This window comes from Sebastes umbrosus, chromosome 9 (genome assembly GCF_015220745.1).
Source record: "Sebastes umbrosus isolate fSebUmb1 chromosome 9, fSebUmb1.pri, whole genome shotgun sequence".
NCBI classification, from domain to species: Eukaryota; Metazoa; Chordata; class Actinopteri; order Perciformes; family Sebastidae; genus Sebastes; species Sebastes umbrosus.
Genome location: NC_051277.1, coordinates 23727053 through 23750037, shown reverse-complemented (window position 1 = coordinate 23750037; position 22985 = coordinate 23727053). Strand labels below are relative to the sequence as shown.

The 22985-nt window shown below is 45.8% G+C and overlaps 1 protein-coding gene across 6 annotated transcripts in view; it reads left to right on the top strand.

The window, feature by feature from the left end:
• The window catches only part of ebf1a (EBF transcription factor 1a), a 69840-nt gene that overhangs the window by 28856 nt on the left and 17999 nt on the right, over window positions 1-22985 (top strand). For all 6 annotated transcript variants that reach the window (XM_037780565.1, XM_037780560.1, XM_037780563.1 and 3 more), the window contains 4 exons: window positions 14091-14172; window positions 15202-15343; window positions 17667-17797; window positions 19741-19867. In XM_037780565.1, the coding sequence (XP_037636493.1) occupies window positions 14091-14172; window positions 15202-15343; window positions 17667-17797; window positions 19741-19867 (482 nt within the window). The remainder of the gene's footprint in view (window positions 1-14090; window positions 14173-15201; window positions 15344-17666; window positions 17798-19740; window positions 19868-22985) is intronic.

The following is a 22985-nucleotide window of genomic DNA, read 5'->3' as shown; positions in this document are numbered from 1 at the left end:
AGGAGAGGGTGGTGGGGCGGTGGGACGTCTCTCCTCATTCTCTCCTGGGCAAAATGAGCAGTTGTGTGTCTATTTTGATACGTGTGTGTCTGTGTGTCTGTGTGTGTGCATTTGTATGCATGCGTATGCGGTCAAATCGATGACAATCTATAATTTACAATCACAAGGACCTATCACTTTTTATAAGGCCTCCATCCTCGCTCATCAATATTACATCAGGACCCAGACTCTCAGTGTGAGGGAGCAGGAGGGTGAGAAAACGGCTGAGGAGAGAGAATATGGCTTTGGTCCAGTGTGTGTGTGTTTGTGTGTGTGTGTGTGTGTGTGTGTGTGTATGGGGGGGTGTGGGCGGAGGAGGAGGAGGAGGAGGGGGAGGAGGAGGGCATCTGCTGAGGTTGTAGAAAACATCGCTTCCAGCATACACAAATGTGCAAACGCATACCCTACATCACATGTGTGTATGTGTGTGTCTGCATCTGTCCGACTGCTTTTGTGTGTGTCTGTAAGTGTGTGTGTTGGTGTGTGTGTCGGTGTTGGTGTGTGTGTGTGTGTGTGCTTGCCAGCTGAGTGACAGTTTAGTATTGATCTGTGGGAGGCCCTGGTGTCATTAGACCCAGTATGGACCAGCAGGCACACGTGGAGGTCAGGGCACGGAGTTTGTGCATGTGTGTGATTGAGTGTGTGTGTGTGTGTGTGTGTGTGTGTGTGTGTGTGTGTGTGTGTGTAGGAGTGGGGGACCAAGTGTTCAGTAGTGACAGGCTCAAGCCTCTGAAAGAAAATCAATCGTGTCATAAGAGGAAGGTTTCCTCCAGCCTCCTTCTCCCTCTCCCTCCTCCTCCTCCTCCTCCTCTTCCTCTCATCCTTTCTCCTCTTTTCTCCCTTTTTCTCCCTTTTTTCTTTTCATTCCTCTCCAGCTTGGAGATCACCTACACACCCTCCATTTATACTTTCACCACTCCCTTCTTCCACTCTGTCTCCCTCTGTCTTTTTGAGCATCTGCACAGGAGATAGCTCTCCTGGGTCAGGATGGGGGTTGCATGTGTGATGCGCGGATCAATCCGAGGGGTTATCCTGGCAAAAAGGAGCCATTAGTGACAGAACTGATCCTGGATCAGCCCTCATTAACTAAAAGGGCACAGGGGCTGTTTGTCCAGATAAAAGAAAAGGACCCCAAACCAGGGCCAATTAACTCAGAGGGCAGAGACTAGTTGAATTGATGGCACGCATTGTTTTGTTTAATAGAAGTTTCGATTCAAAAAGACGCTGATTAGACTTTGTTTTATTGTGAATTTAAGCTTGTCCCTCAGTTATTTATTATTAAGGAAGAGCGCACACACACACACACACAGACACACACACACACACACTCTCACACACACAGGGCAAGCCTCCACCTGTTCTCCCCTCTCGCCTGAGGGGACTAGTATGGTAGATAACAGTTTGAGTGGGCCTGCTGCAAAACACTAATCAGACCTAACACTGCCTAATTAGCACAGAGTCCGCTGATTGGCTTACAGCAATAATTAACACAGGTGAGAATAATTAGCTCCCCATAGACCTGTTTGTGCGTGTGTGTGCGTGTGTGTGTGTGTGTGTGTGTGTGTGTGTGTGTGTGTGTGTGTGTGTGTGTGGAGGATGTTATTATGCAGTCTTGGTCCCCAGTGAGACTGAGGAGGCAGAGAGAAGAATCAAACTCATTACTGAAACCAGGCCAACCTGTGTTAGGTGCTCTGCTTTCCCACACCCAGAGAATTAGCCACAGAGAGATCCACCTCCCATCTCTCCCTCTCTCCGTGTGTGTGTGTGTACTTCCTCTCTTTTCATTCCCTCTCCATCCCTTTCCCTTCAGCCCCCCCTTTGCTTATGACTGAAGGTGCGTTTGAGGAATCTCACCGCTAGGTGAACCTGCTAAGATAAGATGAAACACAGACACGGGGCATCTTTGTATCATATTCTGTCACTCTGGTGGTCTGCTTCTCTCTTTTATCCCCCGCCCAGCCCTCTTTCAATCTCTCTCCAGAATAGTAAGAACAAAATAGAGGGGAGTGGGGGGGGAGAAATGTTGGCAAGCCCTGTCTTCCTCTCCATATAAAAAGCTTGAGCCCATAGCCTCTCCATAAAATTGTATACCATACACTCCATGAACTACTACTTACCGCCTGGCTGTATATAGAAGACACTGAATCATGCTCAGCCAACGCCTCATGTTGCCTGGGAGAGAGAGAGGGAGAGAGAGAGAGAAAGAAGGAGGTAATGAGAAAGACTGAGAAGGAGAGACAGAGAAAAGAAAAAGGGGGGACAGTTTTTTTTGCTGAGAGACACTGGCCGTCGTTCATCAGTCTGTAAGCAGCATGGTGTCCTCCGTCTCACTCTCCCTGGTTATTTTTTGCCAAAGTGCCGCTTCTTTGATCAAGCCGACATCACAGAGAAGAAGACAGGCACTCAGACATTGAGAGGGGGTTAATATTGGAACACAATTGACGGCTTGTCACTTTTAGCTCCGAGGCACCAACATCGCCGAGTAGTTAGTTAGGTGCCGGAGAGGGAAATAGAGGGGGGGGGGGGGGTAACACACACACATACACACACACACGCACACACCTCCGAGAGCTTTTTCTGTGCTAAATAAATAACAAGCAACGATGTAAATTGGTGTTTTCCTGGAGTGTGTGGCTGCTTCTGGGTTGTATTTTTCATGTCAAGACATTTTAGAGTGGGTTAGGAGTGCAGGATGTACCGGTAATGAATTTAACCCCACAAACACACACAAACACACAGTTTTGCTCTCATGCATACACACGAGGAAGGGAGTCGAATATTCACCTGACCACAGGTGCAACGCAGCATTAATGTGAGGCACATTTAGGCTGCCCCCGCCTCCCCTCTCTCTGCGCTATTGTTCTCCGCTCACCAGGGCCCGCGGAGGTGCCAGGGGTGACATCAGCCTATAACCATACACTACTAGAGACACAGGAAAGCTCATTGTTGGCTGACTGATCTCCAGTCTCGCGCTGACAAGCCCCCCCATGTTCGCCAGATTTGTTTTTTGTTGTGTTCGCTCCTGGTAAACACTTGCCTCTCAAAACAGGCTGCCGCTACCTCTGTCACACCGAGGCTGTCAACACAACGCTCAACCGCACTTTTACTCCACATCACAGCGAGCTGTGCACACATACTGTAGAGATGTATGTACGAGCTAAATGGATGTACTCAGAGCCGGCTCAAATGCATATAAGGGCTGTTAAAGCAGTGTTTATGGGAGGCATTTGCATAGCGTTCGCCGCACTTTCTGCCTACTGTCTCCTTCCCATACACACGCATTCGTAAAGCTACACTTTTCCCCCCTCGAATTCTCTCCTGACTAAAGAAACAAAATGAAAGAAGGTTGATTGAGGCAAAACAAGGAAGGTTGTTTTTTTTCATATTTCCTGTTTCAATAATTAATATGCATGAGTTTTATGGCCGCTTAAGATGCGATCAATTATTCATTAACAGCATGTTAATTGCATCCACAGTCGTGAATATTTAACCAAACACTAAATCAATGGGGTCGAATGAGCAGCAATATGGACATTTTATAAGCTTTGCCAAAATTAGGTTAGGCTTTAATGAAAACGGCAGATTGGAAAGGGACAAATGTGAAGAAAGAACTTCACGGAAAAAGGATGGAAGCCGATGTTTAGAAAGCAGGCGATATATGAATAAATGCAAGGTTGTTGACTGGTAATAGTACAGCCGGTTGACTCTTAGCCTTTTCTTCTGCTTTGTCTCTTTATTCTCATCTCCTCCTTTTTTTAAATGGAGAGGATGTAATCTCTTCATCTCTGCCCACTGTAGCCAGCCTTTTCCGCTCTCAAAGACTCCAGACTCCTTTGTCCTGGATCTTTGTGTGTGTCTGTGCAGCTCTTGTTTGTGTGTGTGTGTGATGTGTGCGTGCGTGTGATGTGTGTGTGTGTGTGTGTCACAGCGGTGTCTGGACGTTGACATTTCTCTGCTTGGATAACCATCGCGCCCTCTGTCCCTCTGTCCCTCCAGCCATGACGCAGGGTAATGTCACCTGTCAGTCTCAAACTCCTACTTACAACCGCTGTTCCCCCTTAACTCCCCCACCACCCCACCCGCATGGAACACCACCAGTCGGCCACCCTCTCACCCCGACCCTAACTGCTCCTCCCATGGACCTCACCTGGGAGACAAAGCCCCTCGCCGTCTCTCCCTTCCCACTGCTTTTGTCTTCCTCTGCAGTATACCTCATATGACTCCATATCCTCCTGCTCTTTTCGCTGCCTTATATCCAAATGGCAACCCACCCCCTCCTTCCCCCTTACATTTGCCCCCAGGACTCCAGCATATGAAATAGGAAGACAGCTAATGTAGTGAATGGGAAAGTCAGGGGTGGGAAGTTGACTTTTTGTCTGGACCCCGGTGCGTTGTGCGCCTGTTTTCAATTACTCTACCCGGCACAGGCGGGGTGGAGGTTTATGCGTTATATGGGAATGTAATTGACTATAACTGCCCTCTTAACATTAACCAGGTGTACTAGCTGAGTGTGTGAGATTAGGCCCCGGGTCTTGGCCCGTTATGGTGTGTGTGGACTATATATGTGTGTGTGTTGTTGTTGATGTATTTATACCCTGCTCCTGTGAGGTGCTGCCCATTAGCACCGTATTTAAATCTGCCATTTTTTTCCTGTTTCTGTGTGTGTGTGTGCATGTGTGTGCACGCTCCCACTACTTGTCCCTTTGTGTGAGTTTCATCGTTCATCTGCCTCTGTGTGCATATAAGAGTGAGAGGGAAAGTAAAAAAAAAAAAAAAAAGAGGCAGGATGCAGATGCAGCCCCGCTTCAAGGGGGGCCTGACTTTACAAGGACAAAGTCAAAATGGGCCCATTCACAAGGCTGACACACTGTGATTTGTATGTATGGTGCTGTGCAGCCTGCGGGGCACTAGCCCAGGGGCTATCACAGACACCCAGACCAGTGCACGAGCACAGAGAGGGTGGTGGAGGCGAACGGGGAGTGTGTGTGTGTGTGTGTGTGTGTGTGTGTGTGTGTGTGTGTGTGTGCGTGTGTGTGTGTGTGTGTGTGTGTGTGCGTGGTGAAAAGAGAAGCATCAACAGGCTGTCAATCACGCCGTGGCCACAGCCTGTCACTCCTCGATAGAGCTCGTCCGGGGGAGAATGGGAGTCCCTGGGACCCTGGGAGGAGAAAGGAGGGAGGAGGTGCTGGAGGGGAGGTGGAGGTCTGTCTGTCTCAGTGACTCGGGCTTGATTTGATATTTGATACCGAGCATGTGGCATTTGAATGCAAATCTATTTTGATTGTCCCACCGTCTGATAGGGTTAAGAGGAATCTATAGGGGATATGCATGTGTATCAGAGAGAGCTGGTTTTCGGAGACACACAAACACAAAATGATGCAGAGAATTATTCAGCTGGATTATATTACTCACCAATTCACTTGCATTAGGTGCTTTTTTCTCTCAAAAGCAATATAAAGATATTTAATCAGAATAAATATATAAGATAATGGGTCAGAGGTTACAAAGATGTTTCGTGTGGGGATTTTTTTCCCCCCTCTATGTGGTTAAAGTAGTTCTCTTTATGTGGTATTGGCAGTGTATGTATGTACGTATACATCCTGTGCATTACTGTGTGAGCGTGTGCAGGATAATTATTTTCCCCCGTGTGAAGGATTGTATTTAAAAGCAAGCATGCCAAGTAGGCAGACAGACAGACCGACAGATAGACGGGCGGATAAAGCCGGTATTACTGCAGTATGGAAATGCGAGGCTCAGTTCCCTCCCAATTAGAGCAGTGACTTCTGAAATGCCATAATACCCATTAATTAGCAGGCTGCTATTTTCTCAGTGATATGGCTAATTAGTCTGCTAGGCTCTACACTATCTGGACCATTATTATTGGGTTGAAGCCATGCAAACACACTCGCGTAGGCTACACACACTCGTGTTCGAGCTGACGACGCGCAAACACCAGCGTGCTCACGTTCGTATACATATCGTACGAGGGGAAGGGATACACATGCAGCGCACATTGCAACAATTTCCCCACAGTTGAGTGACTCTAATTTAAGTGACGCCATTATACGCTCCAGTGGCAGCATAGCACAGCATGAGAGAGATAATGGTGAAGAAGGGGATGTTGATGAACGGTTACAGACTGGCCGCACTCTTCTTCAACTGTATGCTCCTCGTAACGTGTTATTATACACTGATAAAACCGTCCCACTGCGAGAAACAACAGGGAAATGTTTCAACCCCCTCAGTAATGACTTGGCATGTGTGTGTGTGCGGCGCTGCGTCTGCCTCGACAGTCCATCAGTGTCTCCCACCGGACAGACAGGCCACTGACACAGCACCAAGAGGCCAGGGAACCTTTTCAATCACTCCCTCACTTTTCCCTCTCTGTCAGGTGGCAGAAAGGCGTGATTGATCTGTTGTTTCTCCACGGCGGTGAAGGAGTGGAAAGAAGTTGTGTTGGGTTAAAAAAAAAAAAAAAAAAAGGTCTGGCATGTGTGACAACCACTTTCATAAGTTTATTAATCATCTTCATCAATAATGCAGCCTCGGACCTGCTGTTGGTTGTCACGCAGCTTGTGTGTGTGTTTGCATGCAATGCGTGCGAGCGAGTGTGTGTTCGCACCCCTCACAGCCCGATGAACTTCATAAGTGTCCCATCACCACTTTAATCAAATTACTTATGAACCAAAATTGACAGTTTTCATTAATTATAAAGGATTATTCTAATTGCGATTCAAATTTATTCATTTAGAACAGACGGCATTCAGTAATGTTTCAGGAAATTTGCATATTAAATGGAGAGGGTAGGCCATTAGCTATGCTAATATATGCATGATTCCTTATTTTGTGATTGGTGGGCCATATGTAGCAGGCTGGGGGTGTGCAGGTGAGGAATCTAGAAGGAGCTGTAATATGTTTGATAAACACAGAGGGATGCAAGGCCAAAACACACACGTGCACGTGTCCGCACGCACACACACACGCTCACACACACCAGCCAAGCCATACGCCTCTGTTCAGTATCAATCTCCCTCCGTCGCGCACACACTCCCATTTTCTCGGTCTCTCCCACTCTCTCTGCTAGCATATTCCTCCCTCAAGACCCATCGGAGGGAACAACTTTTCACCCGAGAACAAACACGGCACACTAATTAAGTTTCTGATTTCTGATCCTGCTGCATTTAGAAACATAACCTTGAGCCTGCGCGCAGTCACAGTCATAGTTATGATTTAATACGGTGCTTAAATGGAACAAAAAGAAAGAACTTTTGCAAGCGGCACATTCATCCCCACAATGTATGGGGCCGGTCCCGGGTTGACACAATGCTCTTTATCAAGCTATATATAGTCGATGCATTATGCATTAAGTTTAACATGTGCTTAAATCAACACTATTCAATATGAATATCAGTCAGTAGAGAGGGGAACGGTTAGGGTAAATGACTGCACGGGGAGGCACGCAGGCGGGTATATAAGCACGCGGTCACACACACGCGCGGTCACACACAGCCTTCGGCTGTGCGGCGGCGTCTACCCAGGCTGATGACAGGGCCATTATTCACTGGTCAGTCCCACGAGGGCAGAGCTCGGGCTGGACAGGGTAGCAGCGTGTCCCAGCATGGCAGGACAGCGTTGAGGTGAGAGGGACCAGGACCCTTCATTACTCTTGTGGTCTGGGGGCCTGGAGCTTTTCTCTCTCCCTCCCTCTCTTTGTCTCTGTCTCCATCAGATTAATGGGCCAGGCCCCGACAGAGGAAGTGTTTCAATCAGCACCGCCTGCCAAGCTTGTCCATCACCCAGACAGCCTCTTATTCATCATGGCTTTGATACACACACACATACACACACTCATGCAGAGATGTTTATTTGGTTGCATTTTTTACCCCCGGTGCTCTGGTGTAAATCCAGGCCACAGGTAGCGATGTTATCAGGCTACAAGTTGCTGAACCAACCCAGCGCTGCTTTCTCCTACAAACAGCCGAGATCTCATTGCCTGTCTTTCAATGCTCCCCGCACGATTCCTCAGTTGAATTTTGAATGATCCTTTTCGGATGAAATGGATGAAACACAATTGGTTAAGTGTCTCTGGGACTTCTGTCCCCAAGCTGGGACCGGATCTCCTGGCTCCAGGGGGGGGAAGCAGCGAGGAGCAATCTCTCTCCCAAGTGGGGCTTCTCCCTTAGCGGCGAAGACACAGCGCCGATCCTCCCTGACCCACCGTCTCCCTCCTCCAGGGTCCATTTGTTCTAAGAAATATTTAACAACGGGGCAAATTCAGCTGACATGACATGAGCAGATACAGACGAGAAGGAGGATGGGGACGATGCACGGAGCGAGCTGGAAATGAATTTTTCAACGCAGTGAGATGTTCTATTTGAATAAATCATGACACTTAAGATAGACATGAGGGCAATATAGAGGTGCCCGCTGTTACTTTGAGGAGTAGCACTCCAAAGGAATGGAGCGAAGTGTGTGTGTGTGTGTCTGTGTGTGTGTGTGATGGTCTCTCTTTGTCTGTCTACCTCCATGTTTCTGTATGTTTTTCCATATTTTCTTTCATGTTTTGTCTTTTATAGTCAATCTTTGTATCTATCTGATATTAGTCATGTTGAACTGGATGTTTCTCTCCCAGTAAACTGGGCCACTAGAGCCTGGTGTCCGAGGCCCAGGGCCAGGCCCAGAGACAGACCTGGTTCTGGATTATTAATGTCCCCCCCCTGTGGAGCCAGGCCCCCCTCCTCCACCCAGTGCCCCCCTACACCCCTGGGGTCAGCCTGCATGGCTCCTGGTGCAAGGCCCCCCTCATAAATCTCCCTAAATTAGTGTGTGTATGTGTGTGCCTCCACGCTTAAACATATACTGCAGGCAGGGAGACAGGTCACCACGAAAACAAGCCAGTCAGGCTCTCGGCTGAAGTGTCAGTGATGCATAGCGGAAAGAGCGGAAGAAAGAAAAGAGTTGCAGAGAAGAGAGCAAGAATATGAGAAGTGAAACACAAGGGGAGGAAAAGAAAATACACAAAACAGGAGTTGAGGAAGATATTTGGTTTTCTGAGAGCGCCAGACTTCACTTCAAGTTTGGTCGCCTATTTGTCACTTTTTTTTCCCCCCTGCTGTAACATTACATTTGCTTACAAATATTTACACTTAATCTGAACTCGCCTCTGACTTCATTAGGATCGATTTCCTGAACAAATCTTAATGCTTGATTGCTGAAGTGCCGGATCTCCCGTTCCTCTACCTGCCTAGATTAGTTCAACATGTCCCACGGTGGTAACAGGCATTGGGAAGTGCTGTTGTGTCACTTAGTTAACCCCCGAGACAAATGGCTCCCCTCCGGAGCACAGTGAATTACACACCTCATGAAGCATATTAGGAGGCAGACACAGTGCTTTTCTTCTGGAGATGATCTGCGCGGCAGAGATGGATGGAGGGAGAGGGAGAGGAGAGGGCTGAGTTATGGCATCACCCACAGCCATTTTTACAGCGCATCGGCGTCAGAGCAAAACACAGAGAGGAGGGGCGAAGAATAAAGAAATGAGGCACAAAGATGTACAGCACAGTGTGTAACAAAAGGCTGAACAGATGAATAAACTAGAACTACTGAGGGAAGATAAAACCGCATAGTTCAAAAGTTATCCGTGTAAAATTTGACAAGGAAAACAACTCTTTACCTCATTTGTTGCTAATGTAGGAAAATTATTAGAAAATATAACAGAATTGTCCCTCGGAGGCTTCCGTGCTGTTAGCTAATCGCTTAGACAATCTTTATCACTACCGTAATAATATTTAGATGCTACAGGGATTACTTAAAAGTTGTGTTATAATTGCTTTCCTTGTTTTGTTTTTTATGGGCAGAGGGTGATTTTGTGTTTAATTGCTCCAAAGTGACAAATAATGCCCGTTATGATATGATGAAAGTGTGAGATCATTAAATTACAACGGCGACCGGCTGCATGTGTTTATTCGTTCGTTGTGTTTTTTTTTCGCCGTTACAAATTTATGCCATGAGGCTTCAAGAGGCCAAGCAGTTATTTACACAAATTCACTTCCACAGCCGTTCCTGGATTTGGGGGTAATTACGTATGAGCAAAATGGTTTTATTTCATTTAATCCAGCCGGCGCAGCAATTTGCAGTGGTAATATTTGTAGCTGTGGAGTCTGCACAGTAAAACAGCTTGAAACCAGCGAGAGGCTCAAATGCAAACAAGGTAGAGGGGGCAATAACCAAAGCAAGAATGCATGCAGGAGACAATATGTTCATCTATAGTATAGTCTATCTATACATCTTTCCTTCTCCACATGTCCACATTGCTAAAAGAAAAAGTCAAATTTAAAGATATTAGGTCTAAAAAATACCAAAATCAGCCTTAAAAACAAAAGAACACATATAATTAGTGTGTTATTGTAGAATAAATACATTTGCTCCTAAGGTTGTTAAAATCCCCAAATCTCCAAAGAATACACCCATCTAACCTCGGTGTCCCCAATGGTTGATATGGCAATGATCATATGGGTATTGTTTCATGATAGGAATTGATGAAATAATACTTTAGCAACAACGATCATTTCTGATTTTATTGACTATTTTCTTCATTAAAGGCTGAATTGAAGTGAATATGTGCACCATCGTGTAAAGCACTTGTCAGGGGGGCATATGGAAAGATTGTGTTGTAGCTAAAAAGTATATAAATATATACATATATTATTCTATTAGGCCTATATTTTGTGTTGAGGAGGAAAAGAAACATCCAAATAGGATTACAAATTGGTGTGATGCAGATCTTAAGTAAGGCTGACTGCCCACTGCACACCTCACCCCAACTTGAGTCAGTTCTGTTGCCATTAAGATTCTATGAAAACTAGTTAGTGAGCAGACAAGTAGAAATAGTTAGTTAAAGGGCCAGTGTTTAGCATTCTGGGGATCTATTAGCAGAAATTGAATATATACGTTTTCATTAGTGTATAATCACCTGAAACTAATCGTTGTGTTTTCGTTAGCTTAGAATGAGCCCTTCATATCTACATAGAGAGCGGGTCCGTCATGTTGCTCCACCATTGTTCTACAGTAGCCCAAAACGGACAAACCAAACACTGGCTCTAGCGAGTTCACGTTTTTTTCACGTTACCTGAAGGCCGCTATCGTTCTCTGACACGCTTGTGAAACTACGTAAGGATGGCCTCTGAGCGAGGCGAACATCGTTACCACGGTTTTGCACTCACCACTAGATGCTGCCAAATCCTACACACTGCATAAAAGTAATGGATTAATACTTTTAAATAGTTATATAAGAGAGAAAGTAATGGATAAAAAAAACAGTTCAAATAGTTAGCAAAAAGTGATGGATAATGTACATTTGACTATTTAACATACATAACATTATAGACTATTTAATTTTATGAAAAAATGATTGTAACAATATCCGCTTCTGTTTTGTTACTTAACATATATTTTAAAATCAGTTGAAATGAATACAACGAATGTTGTTGTTGAAGGGCTCCTCATCGGATAAGGATGTGGAGATACGTCTGAAAAAGGTTGTCAAAGTCAACGTGAATAACAGAGCAACAATTGGGAATCATTGAATGCATCTTTTCATTGATTCAAAAGCGAAGAAAGAGACGGAGCAAATGAGAGAATTACGGGCTATCGTAAGCTATCTGTCCATATTTACTGGTCAGCTGTCAATCAGATTATCTATAAATCTGTATGGTAATCTCTTCACTATTGCATATTGCATATCAACACGCACTGCTCTTTATCCACCCCCCCCACACTCCTGCCGCACACCCACACTCTGTTGATCCATGTAAATGTGTGCAGCGGTGATTCCAGTCCCCCGGCTCCCAGGGAGATGAGATAGAGCACCGAGGAATCAACATGCTGCAGTTTTGTAATGTTTCCGTGCGGCTGACTCCAGACACCTTAAGTCATGTAAATAATGAATCAGATGATCCACTCGTGCAGGAGATCGAGGGGACACGCTGACATATGGCTAAGCGAACGAGGCATGCTGACTTTCTCTTACTGTCTCCTTTTGGCACTCGATATCTCAGCACAGTTTTTCCTCCTCCTCTCTCCCATCCAAACTCTAATATTTAACCCCCTGATTTGGTCACCTCTGACTCCGGTGACCCTAACTTTCCTCTCCCCACTTATCCATCATCCGTCTATCATGAATACCTCAAAGGAGCAGGAGGAGGACAGTTGGGGGGAAAAGAGCGGAGACAATGAATTAAACAGGAGGTGCAGTGAGGAAGGTGGAGTATGTTGGACAAGTGGATGTGGTCCACAGCTGTCTGCGAGGCTGCTCTCTGACCTCGAGGAGATAAGAAAGTTGGAAGACCCTCAGCCTGTGGGGTCTAAGAGTCACTGTGAAGGAAAAAAAAAACCTCCATCTCTCTGCTTCATGAATTATTGAGATATTGGCCTACAGCTTCTAAAATATACAGGAGGGTGGTCTGTCTCTCCTTTCGGATTTCACGTACTCTCCACCTCGTCCGTCTGTCTATCTTTCTATCATTTTATCCTCTCGCTTTCTACTTCCTTCCCTCCCTCCCTCCTTTTTTCCTCTCCCCCCTTCTCATTCAGATTTAGCCTCTTGCGCCAGCGAGATCGTAAATCAGAACACAAACAAAGCAGGAGGGGAAAAAAAAGAGCGCGGCAGAGAAAGACAGTTTGTTATTCACATCATAAGAGGCTTTTTCTTCCTCACTTGAAGTTGAGCGTCTACCACTAACCAGCTGTCATGCATTTAAAAGTTGTCATGGATAAATTCACGAGTTCTTGTGTTACATCAGATGCCTGTAATGCGCACAGCAGTACACTGGCCCTTGAAATGAGACAGAACTCCGGTTTGTCCATTTATCTTCTTTGCTCTCTTGTTTTTCGCTTTTTCTTCTCTCTTCTAGATGAAGCAATTGTCCAAGTCACGCCGCTGCTTACTGTGTGTCTCTTGACATGTCTCTATGTGTGTGTGTGTGTGTGATGCGTTTCCTCGTGCATGATTATATCTAAGGCAGTTGGCTCCAAAACGCGCTGCCCAGTGCAGAATCCTAGCCATAACAAATGAACAGAGGGTAGAAAATAAGACATATGAAAGAAAAGCTGAGCAAAGGAGTGATTCTCTCTCTGGCTGGTGGAGATCTGTATTGTAAGCAGTTTCAGCTGTCAGCATTTCTTTGAGCTACCTCAAAGGGAGGAGGAGGAGGAGGAGGGGACCGGGAAATGTTGTAGTTTTATTTTCCCCCTTTTGAGGGTTCCTGTTTATTTGTACACGGCGCTGTTTATTTTCGCGGTTCATTTGATATAGTGTTTTTTTTTTTCTTTTCAGAGAGACAGACAATGCAGAAGGGAGAGTGGTGGAGAGATGTACAGTACTGTAGTTTCAGTTAAAGAAGAAGTTGTCAGGCTTCAAGCCTCGGGGTGGGGCTAGGGAATAAATTGTCAGCCGTCCCCTTTTTCTGCTTTTCAGGCCTCCGGTGCTCCCCCCCCACACACTCACTCCCCCCTTTACTCCTCCGACCCTCCCTCCTCCCTCCCTCCCTCCCTCCCTCCCTCCCTCCCTCATTAAGTATTGATGTGGGTAGCCATACTTGCCATCTCAGCCTATTAATAATGCATGGCAGGTGCTGTTGATGTGGTCTCTCACACTGAGATTGAGAGAGGCAGGAATGGCAACACTGTGCTGCATAGTAGCTACAGCAAAACCTCCGTCACACAGCTCTCTCTGCAGCTGGGGGGGGGGGGGAACGACCGGGGCTGCGTCTGCCCCGGTGAGTTTATGGCAAGCTGTGACAGCAGCTCGGAGATGGATATACAAGGTAGCATCTTACTCAATATCCTGGAGCTGTTTTTACATTGAAAACTCCCTTTGTCATAAACAACTGATGGATGAGGGTGGGACGGCGTATGAGCCTTGTCTGCCACTGCTGTTTTATTAGTTTTATTTGTACCTTGTGTTTTATTGAAGTAGCTCATGCTGTACTTTCAGTGACAGACAGTCGCTCTTTTACTAACTCATTTGTTTCTCTCTTTCTCTGCATATGCAGGTTCTTCCTCAAGTTCTTCCTGAAGTGTAACCAGAACTGCCTGAAGAACGCAGGGAACCCTCGAGACATGAGGCGTTTTCAGGTGAGATGCAACAGAAGTGTGTGTTGTATAGAGGACATTTCCTTGGGACTGTCTTTCATGTGTTTTTTTTTTGCAAAGCGCCAGACATGGCAACAGCATAACCTCCCAGCACAAAGCATTTACAGGGTCTCTCTCTCACAGAAATGCTCTCTGTGCTTTCCCAGGGATGAATCCAGAGAGAAAAGAGAGCATATTATGCTCTAACGTTACAAAATGACAAATAAAATTCTCATCAAATAATAAGATCAACATTCCATTTATTTTCTGGCCCGCAACTTTACTATTTTGGTTCACTCTCACTGCTCTCTCTCTGCAGCAGGCAGCTGTTTTCAGTGAGAAGGCTCTAAGAAGCCCACTGTACGCTACCTGCCCAGCACCAAACAGCCGAAGTTGGCAGCTAGCAGGCAAACATAGTGGAGCATTTAGCAGCTAAAGAGCCAGATATTCCCCCTCAGGAGTGAGTGGAGACCAAAGAGGTGAATGAATATTGGATTTACATTCACCGGGTGGCCAGAAACACAACTCGAAATGCACGGTCTCTGCTTGCTCTCTGTCTCCTGGATGAGTAAATTTATAAGGCGATAATATGTAAGTTTTAGCCAAAAATCTGTTATTGCAAGTTTAAAATAGCTGAATGTCGCTTGTATAGCAAAAACACCAAAAGTAAACAGAGTTAGTCCCGAACAAAAACTTGCCAAAACGCAACATATATGGTAAAATTTATAAAATAAAACAAGTACAACTTTATTTCCTGGGTACTAATGCTAAATCAGAAAATATTTACTCCCTTAAAACTATATTAACAACCCTTTAGGAGGCTTGGGAAAAATATAAACTATAACATTGGAGGTGTTAATGTGTTTCCTTCAAAATAAAAGTCTGCGATCCACATAAGATTTTACGGAATTCATAATGCCCAACACACACACACACACACACTACTACATACTGTATATAATTTGCGGGTGTATATATCAAAGTGAGGCTTATTGTACTTTAATGGTTTCCATCTGTCTCTCCCTGTCTCAGGTGGTCGTGTCGACTACGGTGAGCGTGGAGGGTCACGTCCTGGCCGTCTCCGACAACATGTTTGTGCACAACAACTCCAAACACGGGCGCCGAGCTCGAAGACTGGACCCCTCGGAAGGAACACCGTCCTACCTGGAACACGGTATGAAAAAGCAGGAACAAAACACCCAGGCTCTCTCACCAAGCTTTCTTTGTCTTCCTCACTTTCTCTCTTTCTGTTCAACTCCACTCCGCTCCCTCCCTCCCTCCCTTCCTCTCTCACCCCCTTCCCCCCCCGTCTGGCTCCGCACTCAACCCCTCTTCTGTCTGCGCTCTATCCCTCTCAAAACCTGCTCTCTTGCTGTCTTTCTTATCTCTCTCCGGCTTCCTCCCGGATTCTCACTTTCCTCCCTTGTAGGGTTTCTAACTCGAGCTAAGAGAGGAGAGAGTGGTAGCTAGTGAGTCTCTCGTCTCTCCCTTGTGGCTTGCTCCCCTCAGGTCTCTGCCTCTGGGCCTTCTACTCTGCCTCGCATAAGCACTATGTGTCTTATGAGGTCTGTTCTGCTTAAAGCCAACACTGGCTTTATTTCCTCGGAGACCTGCTTTTATCCTCCAGCCCTCCATCACTCCCCATCCCTCAGGTTTTACCCATACACACACACATAAAAAAGCACACACATACACACCCCCGCATGCACAGTCAGACCCAAACCTTTAATACTTCATAATGACATGTGCACATGATTTAGGAGCCCGCACTGATTCCCAAGTCCCTAATCCAGTTATTTTCTCATTTCGATTTCCCAGACATTGAATAAGAGAAACATATTTTTTTTTTCTTCTTTGAGGAAAGTCAACCTCAGGGATGATAATGACAAAAAACTAAAAAGGGATTTACATGATGGCCGACAGTAGATTGCATTAAGATTGAATGTTATGGTTTAGTCTATCTAATGACCATCCTCCAGAGGTTTAGGTGGACCACTTGTCCCCGCGACTGGTCTCGCAGACGATTTGAAAAGTTCACAAAGACGAGACATATTGGAGACGTCAGCGAGACTTGGATGTTACACAGAAAGGAGAGCACACACAGATGTTCCCTGTGTCAGAGAGATTTGTTTGGGAATTTCCTCCGATTTTTTACCATCCTGATGACAGCGGTTGGGAGGAACAACAGGAGTGAAAGAACCAGACAGAGGGGTGGAGATGATGGCGCGATGAGAGGAAGGGCTAAAAGTGCATTATGGCATAAAGAAAAGATGAAATGATCAGAAAGGAAGGCAGCGGTTTCTTTTTGTTTCTAGCGTGTGTCGAGTTTGTGTGCAGGACACACAACTTTGGGGGCCCATTTCAGGCGGTAATAGATGAGCAGTGCATGGAGTTGAACAGATGGCACCGAGGAACACCCCAAAGTATAATCCTATCACATGGATTCACGTTCCACCATCTGGTTAATCCACACACACAAACACACACATCCACACATGCACATGGAGCGCACATAATATCAGCGGCTGTGAAAGGGAGGCATCTTAGGCCATGATTACGGCCACAGATTGCCGCTCGGTGAACGTTGATCTCTGCAGGCGTATCGGGGGGCTAAATATCACTCCAGCTTGTCGGGGAGGATCAACAGAACAGGGAGTCAGGCAAAGAGCAAAGGCTAGGCTGCAGGGGAAAAAAAGTCAGCCCAGTCTAAAGTGGATTATGCCGCTTTACAGAATTACAGCATGTCTGACAAGCTGCATATCTGTTAAGGAGAGGAGATTTAGCTTGTATAAACATGTATTTTACCAATGCTGTTCTTTTCTTCAATCACAACCAGTAATCTCAAAGTCCATAATGCCAACAGAGGAGGTCAAAAAGCACATTGAATACCAGTTATTGAAAATGTGGTTTATTGTTGTTATTCCATGTACTTTGTCCGATAAGAATATGTTTTAAGAGAAAACATTGAAAGCTTACAAAACGCATTACAAATATCCAAGCATGGGAGCTGAAATGACCCCCGTGTGGTCACGTGCTCGGTGGCTGCAGATACAGTAGCTACCATAGACGTATGAAACAGACAGCTGAGCAAGAGCTAAGTGTTTGGTTAATGAAGGCGGCGTATTCAGAGGGCAGAGCCACTGTTGGCTCTGCTCCGCTCCCCGGTCGCGTGGCCTTTGATCAGACACTCAGCACACCTGACATTTACACGCCTGCACGCTTTGCCACGTGTCATAAAACAAGTGCACCGCCGCTGCCCTCACACACAGGGCAGGGGTGATGTTTAATAACGGGGTGCGTATAATCACTCTGATTAGTATTCCTCGCTCGCCCCCGACCCCTGGGAGAGAGGAGAGAGGTGATGTGTGTGTATGTGTGTGAGGGGAAATAGATGGGAAGAAGAAGAGGGGACTGTACATTATGCCAATAGCAAAGACCTTTATGGGCTGTCATTAGGTTAGTTAGCATCTAATCTATTTTGTGTGTGACTCTTGCAGCGACCCCCAGCATCAAAGCCATCAGCCCCAGTGAAGGCTGGACCACAGGGGGCGCTACCGTCATCATCATCGGGGACAACTTCTTTGACGGCCTGCAGGTCATCTTTGGAACCATGCTGGTCTGGAGTGAGGTTAGTCATGATCGGTGTGTCTGTGTGTACATCCTGACCACAAAATATTAAATAGAGGCCTTTCTACGACAAACCAATCAATGGTTGCCAACAACGTAATCTCTGTTTGCGACTCGTTGTCACAGGCATGAGTCACTAGCAAATTAACAAAGCTTTTGCTTCTCAGATAGTTAAATTTAGAGGCTTTTTAGGGCTCTAGTGAGGTGAAACTATTAGGGCTGCCCCCTCTTAGTCGATTAGTCGAATAATCAGTCATTTTGGTCTAGTGGACTAAGATTTAATTTAGTCCATTTGTCATTTTTTTATGCTTTTTCCTGCTGAATCATTTCATTTCTTGATTTCCAAGAAACTTATGAGCACATCTCTGGTAAAAACAAGATTTAAAGCTAAGATTTAAACTAAATCAACTAATCAATTAGTCGACTAAGAATTTCTTTGGCCAGGGACAGCCCTACAATCTATGCAATATTTCACATGGAAAAAAAAAAAAAACATTAGTGAAAAGCCAGAAGATATATACATCATTTGTGTACTGTAACATAAATGTGTTTTTCTTCCTAATTGCTTTGACTATCTCGTCACTCCATCAAATATACAGTATTTTGGGATCCCTAGGAGGGGTTTGACCCCCGGGTTCCACTGCTGTAAACTAGAGCTGAATCGATTAGTCAATTAAGAGTTGATCAACAGAGTATTTCAAGAAATTTCAAGTAAAAATGCCAAACATTAGCTGGTTTTAGCCTCTGAAATGTAAAGATTTTCCTCTTTTCTGTGTTTCACATCAATGTAAATTGAATCCATTTGAGGTCAGGCGACTGAAAAAATAATAAATACATTAATTAATAATGACAACGATCATTAATTGCAGCCTTACTGTAAACGCATATCAAAAATATTTCACTATCTGAGCAGCCCGCGTTCTCATTTCTCTCTGTAGCGGCTCTTATTTCTGTCATATCTCTTCTCAGCTCCCTTCCTGTCTTTTATTACATTAGTACCTTAGCCGTCTTGGAATATGTGCACAGCGTACTGTATGAATCTCTTTGTAAGGAGCATCTGCCACATGACTAAAATGTAAATGTAGTGTATGTGTGAAATTGAAGGTCAGTGAGCGGCGCAGCTAAACAGCTTTCTCTTTAGTAAAGGAATAATTCTATAAAAAGCTCCTATATTATCTCGCTGAGAGGTGAGTGGAGGCCAGACAATGGTGGAATGAAAGCGTAGCTAAGTGAGCAATGAAAGGGACAGTTAGAACAACACACACACACACATGCACACACACACGCACATGCACACCATAGCTGCTGGCAGAGGCATTGATAGCTTTTGAGCGCTGCTAGCTTTGAGTGCTAGTTGACTATAGCGTGTAGAAAACGAGCACTCAGTGAGGTCTCATCTGTGTTTTGTCTTGTTACCGTTTTCCTTCAAAGACCCTTCAGCGTACACACACACACACACACACACACACACACATAGACATACGTGGCGCGCAGGCTCATCAACCACACTAAGTGAGCCTGTTTAAGACATAGTGGCGCTTTAATGTGGCTAACGGCAGCTAGACAGCCTCACCTGACAGAGACAGGGGCAGCAGCAGTAGAAAAGCATATTATACGTTTGCTTATACTGTGTAATAGATGTATGCAGAGGAAGGTGTGTTTTATTCATAAACATATAACTGCTTTTGAACCCCTCTTACAGAGTCCATGTCAGCACTGATAACCATCCTAAGCCTCGCAGTGACATTGCCTCGGGCTACGAGGCCACCTGAGGGCTTTAGCGCTAACACATCATTTTCAGGCTGATTATACAAAGAAAGAAAGTCAAAAGCTGCAAAGGGAAAGGTCTGAGGCGAGCAGGGGAACAGTCCCCCGAGCGCATGTTTAGATATGAAGTTTCATTGCATTAATCTTTCTGCCCTCTCTGCCTCTCTCTCTCCGTAGCTGATCACCCCCCATGCCATTCGTGTGCAAACTCCACCCAGACACATCCCCGGGGTGGTGGAGGTCACGCTGTCCTACAAATCCAAACAGTTCTGCAAAGGCACACCTGGACGCTTCATCTACACAGGTACTACGCACTAACACTTACTAATGACACTAATTACCAGAGCTAATGGAGCCCCGGTCTACCTATCTGCCGGCTTTTCTCATACAATTTTCTTCCCGATTCTCTCATTTTCTACAAACTTGCCTTTTAGAGTAATGTGAATAAAAGCTATAATCACATAAGAAAAACACACACGTTTTATTAGGACTATATATTTGCAATATCTGCTAAAAGTAACCTGGTAAAGTCTATAAGCTGCCATTTCTCGACACCGTTTCTGGAGAAAAATGTGCATGCTAAACAATTTAAAATTCAATAACACGACTCAATAATTCAGTGCAAAAAAGCAGACTGATCAGAGGAGGAAAAGTGTTTACCCTCTTTTATGAAGCAGGTGAAGGTCAGGAGGCGGTTTAACCTTTTGATTAGTGGGATTATTGAGATTTAACCCTGTCGAAGGCGCGATCCACAAAGGAAGAGTGGAGCGTGATTTTTGACGGTGAATAGCTCGGGCGTTACATCAGAGCGTATCGGCTCAGAGTTATAGCCGCGCGGTGAAAAGAGCGGCGGGGAGAGTGAATGTGAAGCGGTGATTAACCAATGCGAGGCCACAGGTCCCCGGGGAGGTTGTGAATCACATAAATCTGTCTGTAATCTCAACCACTGATAGACTTAGGCCGTAAGCCCCGGCTGGAATTGCCAACATTTGACAAAATCACAATCGAGAGGGAGCGTGTGCGTCACATCGCCGCCGTGCATTTTTTCCCGCATCTTGTGTGTGTCCTAATTACTGTGCATGGACAGAATCCATGTCCATGCGTCATAATTATGACTCCGTGTTTGTGTACTTACGGGAAAGGCTGCGATAGGCCGCCTGTGTTTGTTTGTGTGAATGTACTCCGAGCACACACATGCACATTGACAAGTAACTGCATTACTAAGACAGAGGGCAGATGGGTGGGCAGCCTTTGCCATGCCAGAGCTGTCCAACAGCCCGCACTCTGCCAAACTCATAGAGCTGTGTGTGTATATACTGTAGGTGTGCGTATGCGTGTGTGTGTGCAGCCTTTTAATGTGCCAGACATGTGGGAACCGTATGCATAAATGCCCTATCTCTTCCCAGCCCTCCACTCTTTCCCCTTGTCACATTCACTTATTCAAAACTTGCTTCTTTGGATGAATTCATCCTCTCTCTCTCTCTCTCCGCCTCTTGGCTCGCCACGGAGGCACATAGAAGAATCTCAACAGGTGAGGGGTAGCGAGAGGTCATCCAGTGGGAGCTGAACACACACACACACACACTGTGCTGCTGCTTGCCAAGCGCTGGCACCTTCACGGTGACACAGTCAACCGTGTCGAGGCATAGATCCCAGTTCTACTCTTCACGCACTTCACTTCACTCCAGCCACCGCTCTGTACCCTCAGTGGATATTTGTACCTCTCCCACAGCTCTGTTTTTTTTTATCATTTCACGTTCTTCTAGCTAGCGAGGAAGAACCCGTTCACATTTTGGTATCTTGAATGAGAAGCGGAGAACGACTAGGAGGATGAGCAGAGCATTTGGAGCATAAAAAAGCAATTGATGAGAGTGGAGGGAGGTGGATGAGAAAAGGGAAGAATGGGGAAGGATGGGAAAGAGAGGGATGGAGGATTATCATGGGCCATGTTGCCCTCCTGGGTCTGTTTGGCACCAGTTTGAGCCCAGTTGCCAGTGGGTACTAATCATGGAGGATTGGCAGCGCCGCGTGGCAGCTGGCAGCTAGCGCACACACACACAGACATGCATATACTCATATATTACATGTGCACACACGATCACACACACACACACACACACTGAATTACATTGGGGACAGCTGGCATTGCTAATCAACTTCAGCTGAGGAGAGGAAAGCGAGCAGCTCACAGACCTAATTAAGTCAACACATACCCAATACTGCTGCTACCGCTACTTTGCAAACACACACATAACCCATCTATAGGTTTACCCTCCTCTGCCCCTCCTCCGCCTGATCACTGATACTCCACAACCGGCCAGCGCTGAATGGAAACATTTCAGCCGTGGTTCAGGACGGAGGAGACGATAGGGGGACTTTTGGTGCAGAGGATATTCGGAGAGAAGCTATTACAGTAATGTGTCCTCTGCCGTCTCTGAGGACTCCTCTGCCATTAGACTTCAGAAAGCTCCAATTAGACTCATCAAAGGCAATTAAGCTCTCCACTGATAAGAATAAAAGAATGTTTTTTTTTCATTCTCTGCTCTTCCTCTGTCTTTTTATCCCCTTATCCCCCTTCTGTTCCTCTCTCTGCCCTCTGCCTTACCCACCTCTGGGGCTGAGAGCTCTCCCTAATCTCCCTTTCTCTCTCCCTCCCTCTTTCTCTCATTATCAGGTCATTGCCCACCCCCCTTTCCCCCGTGTCCCCTGTATAAATGCATCTCCGTGTTTGGTTGTGTATCACCTTTTACTGGATTGCTGTCTTTGTAACATTCATCAGAGATGCTCTCCCTTTTCTTTTCTCCACGCAATATAGAGTGATAATACTCTCTGCCACTAGGGCCTGTGTGTGTGTGTTTGTGTGTGTGACACAGGGATACTGGCCATAGATTGGGGGAGTTGATGAATCACCCTTGTCGTTCAAAAGGCAATCCCTCCCTCCTCAGTATGCAGCCTTGTCTGCTTAGTGCTTCCACTACAGCCTCTGCTGATATTAAAAGGCTCTGCTGGCTCACATTAAGGCCGACACCATGCGCGCCGACGTGCATCCGCGCACACGCACGCACACGCACGCACAAACATTAGGGGTAGTTTTTCAGCGCTGAGTGCAGATTAGGCGTGTAGGAAACATCACTCAGTTGCCGTGAGGAGGAGCAGGGAAAAGTGAGGTAAAAGACAAAAGTCAAGAACAGAATTTAAACCAGCCGGGGATGCTGCTGAAGTCTCTCTCCGTCTCTCTCTCTCTCTGCCAGCCTCTGCGCTCCAAATTAGTTTTAGGAGTAGAGGGAGGACTGTCAGTTGTCTGTCATTCTGTACACTACAGACACGGGATTGAAACACAGTAAGAGTGTTGTAAGCCTGATCATGCTCTTTAAAGTTCCACATAGTGATGAAATCACACACAATTGAGATATTGATTATTT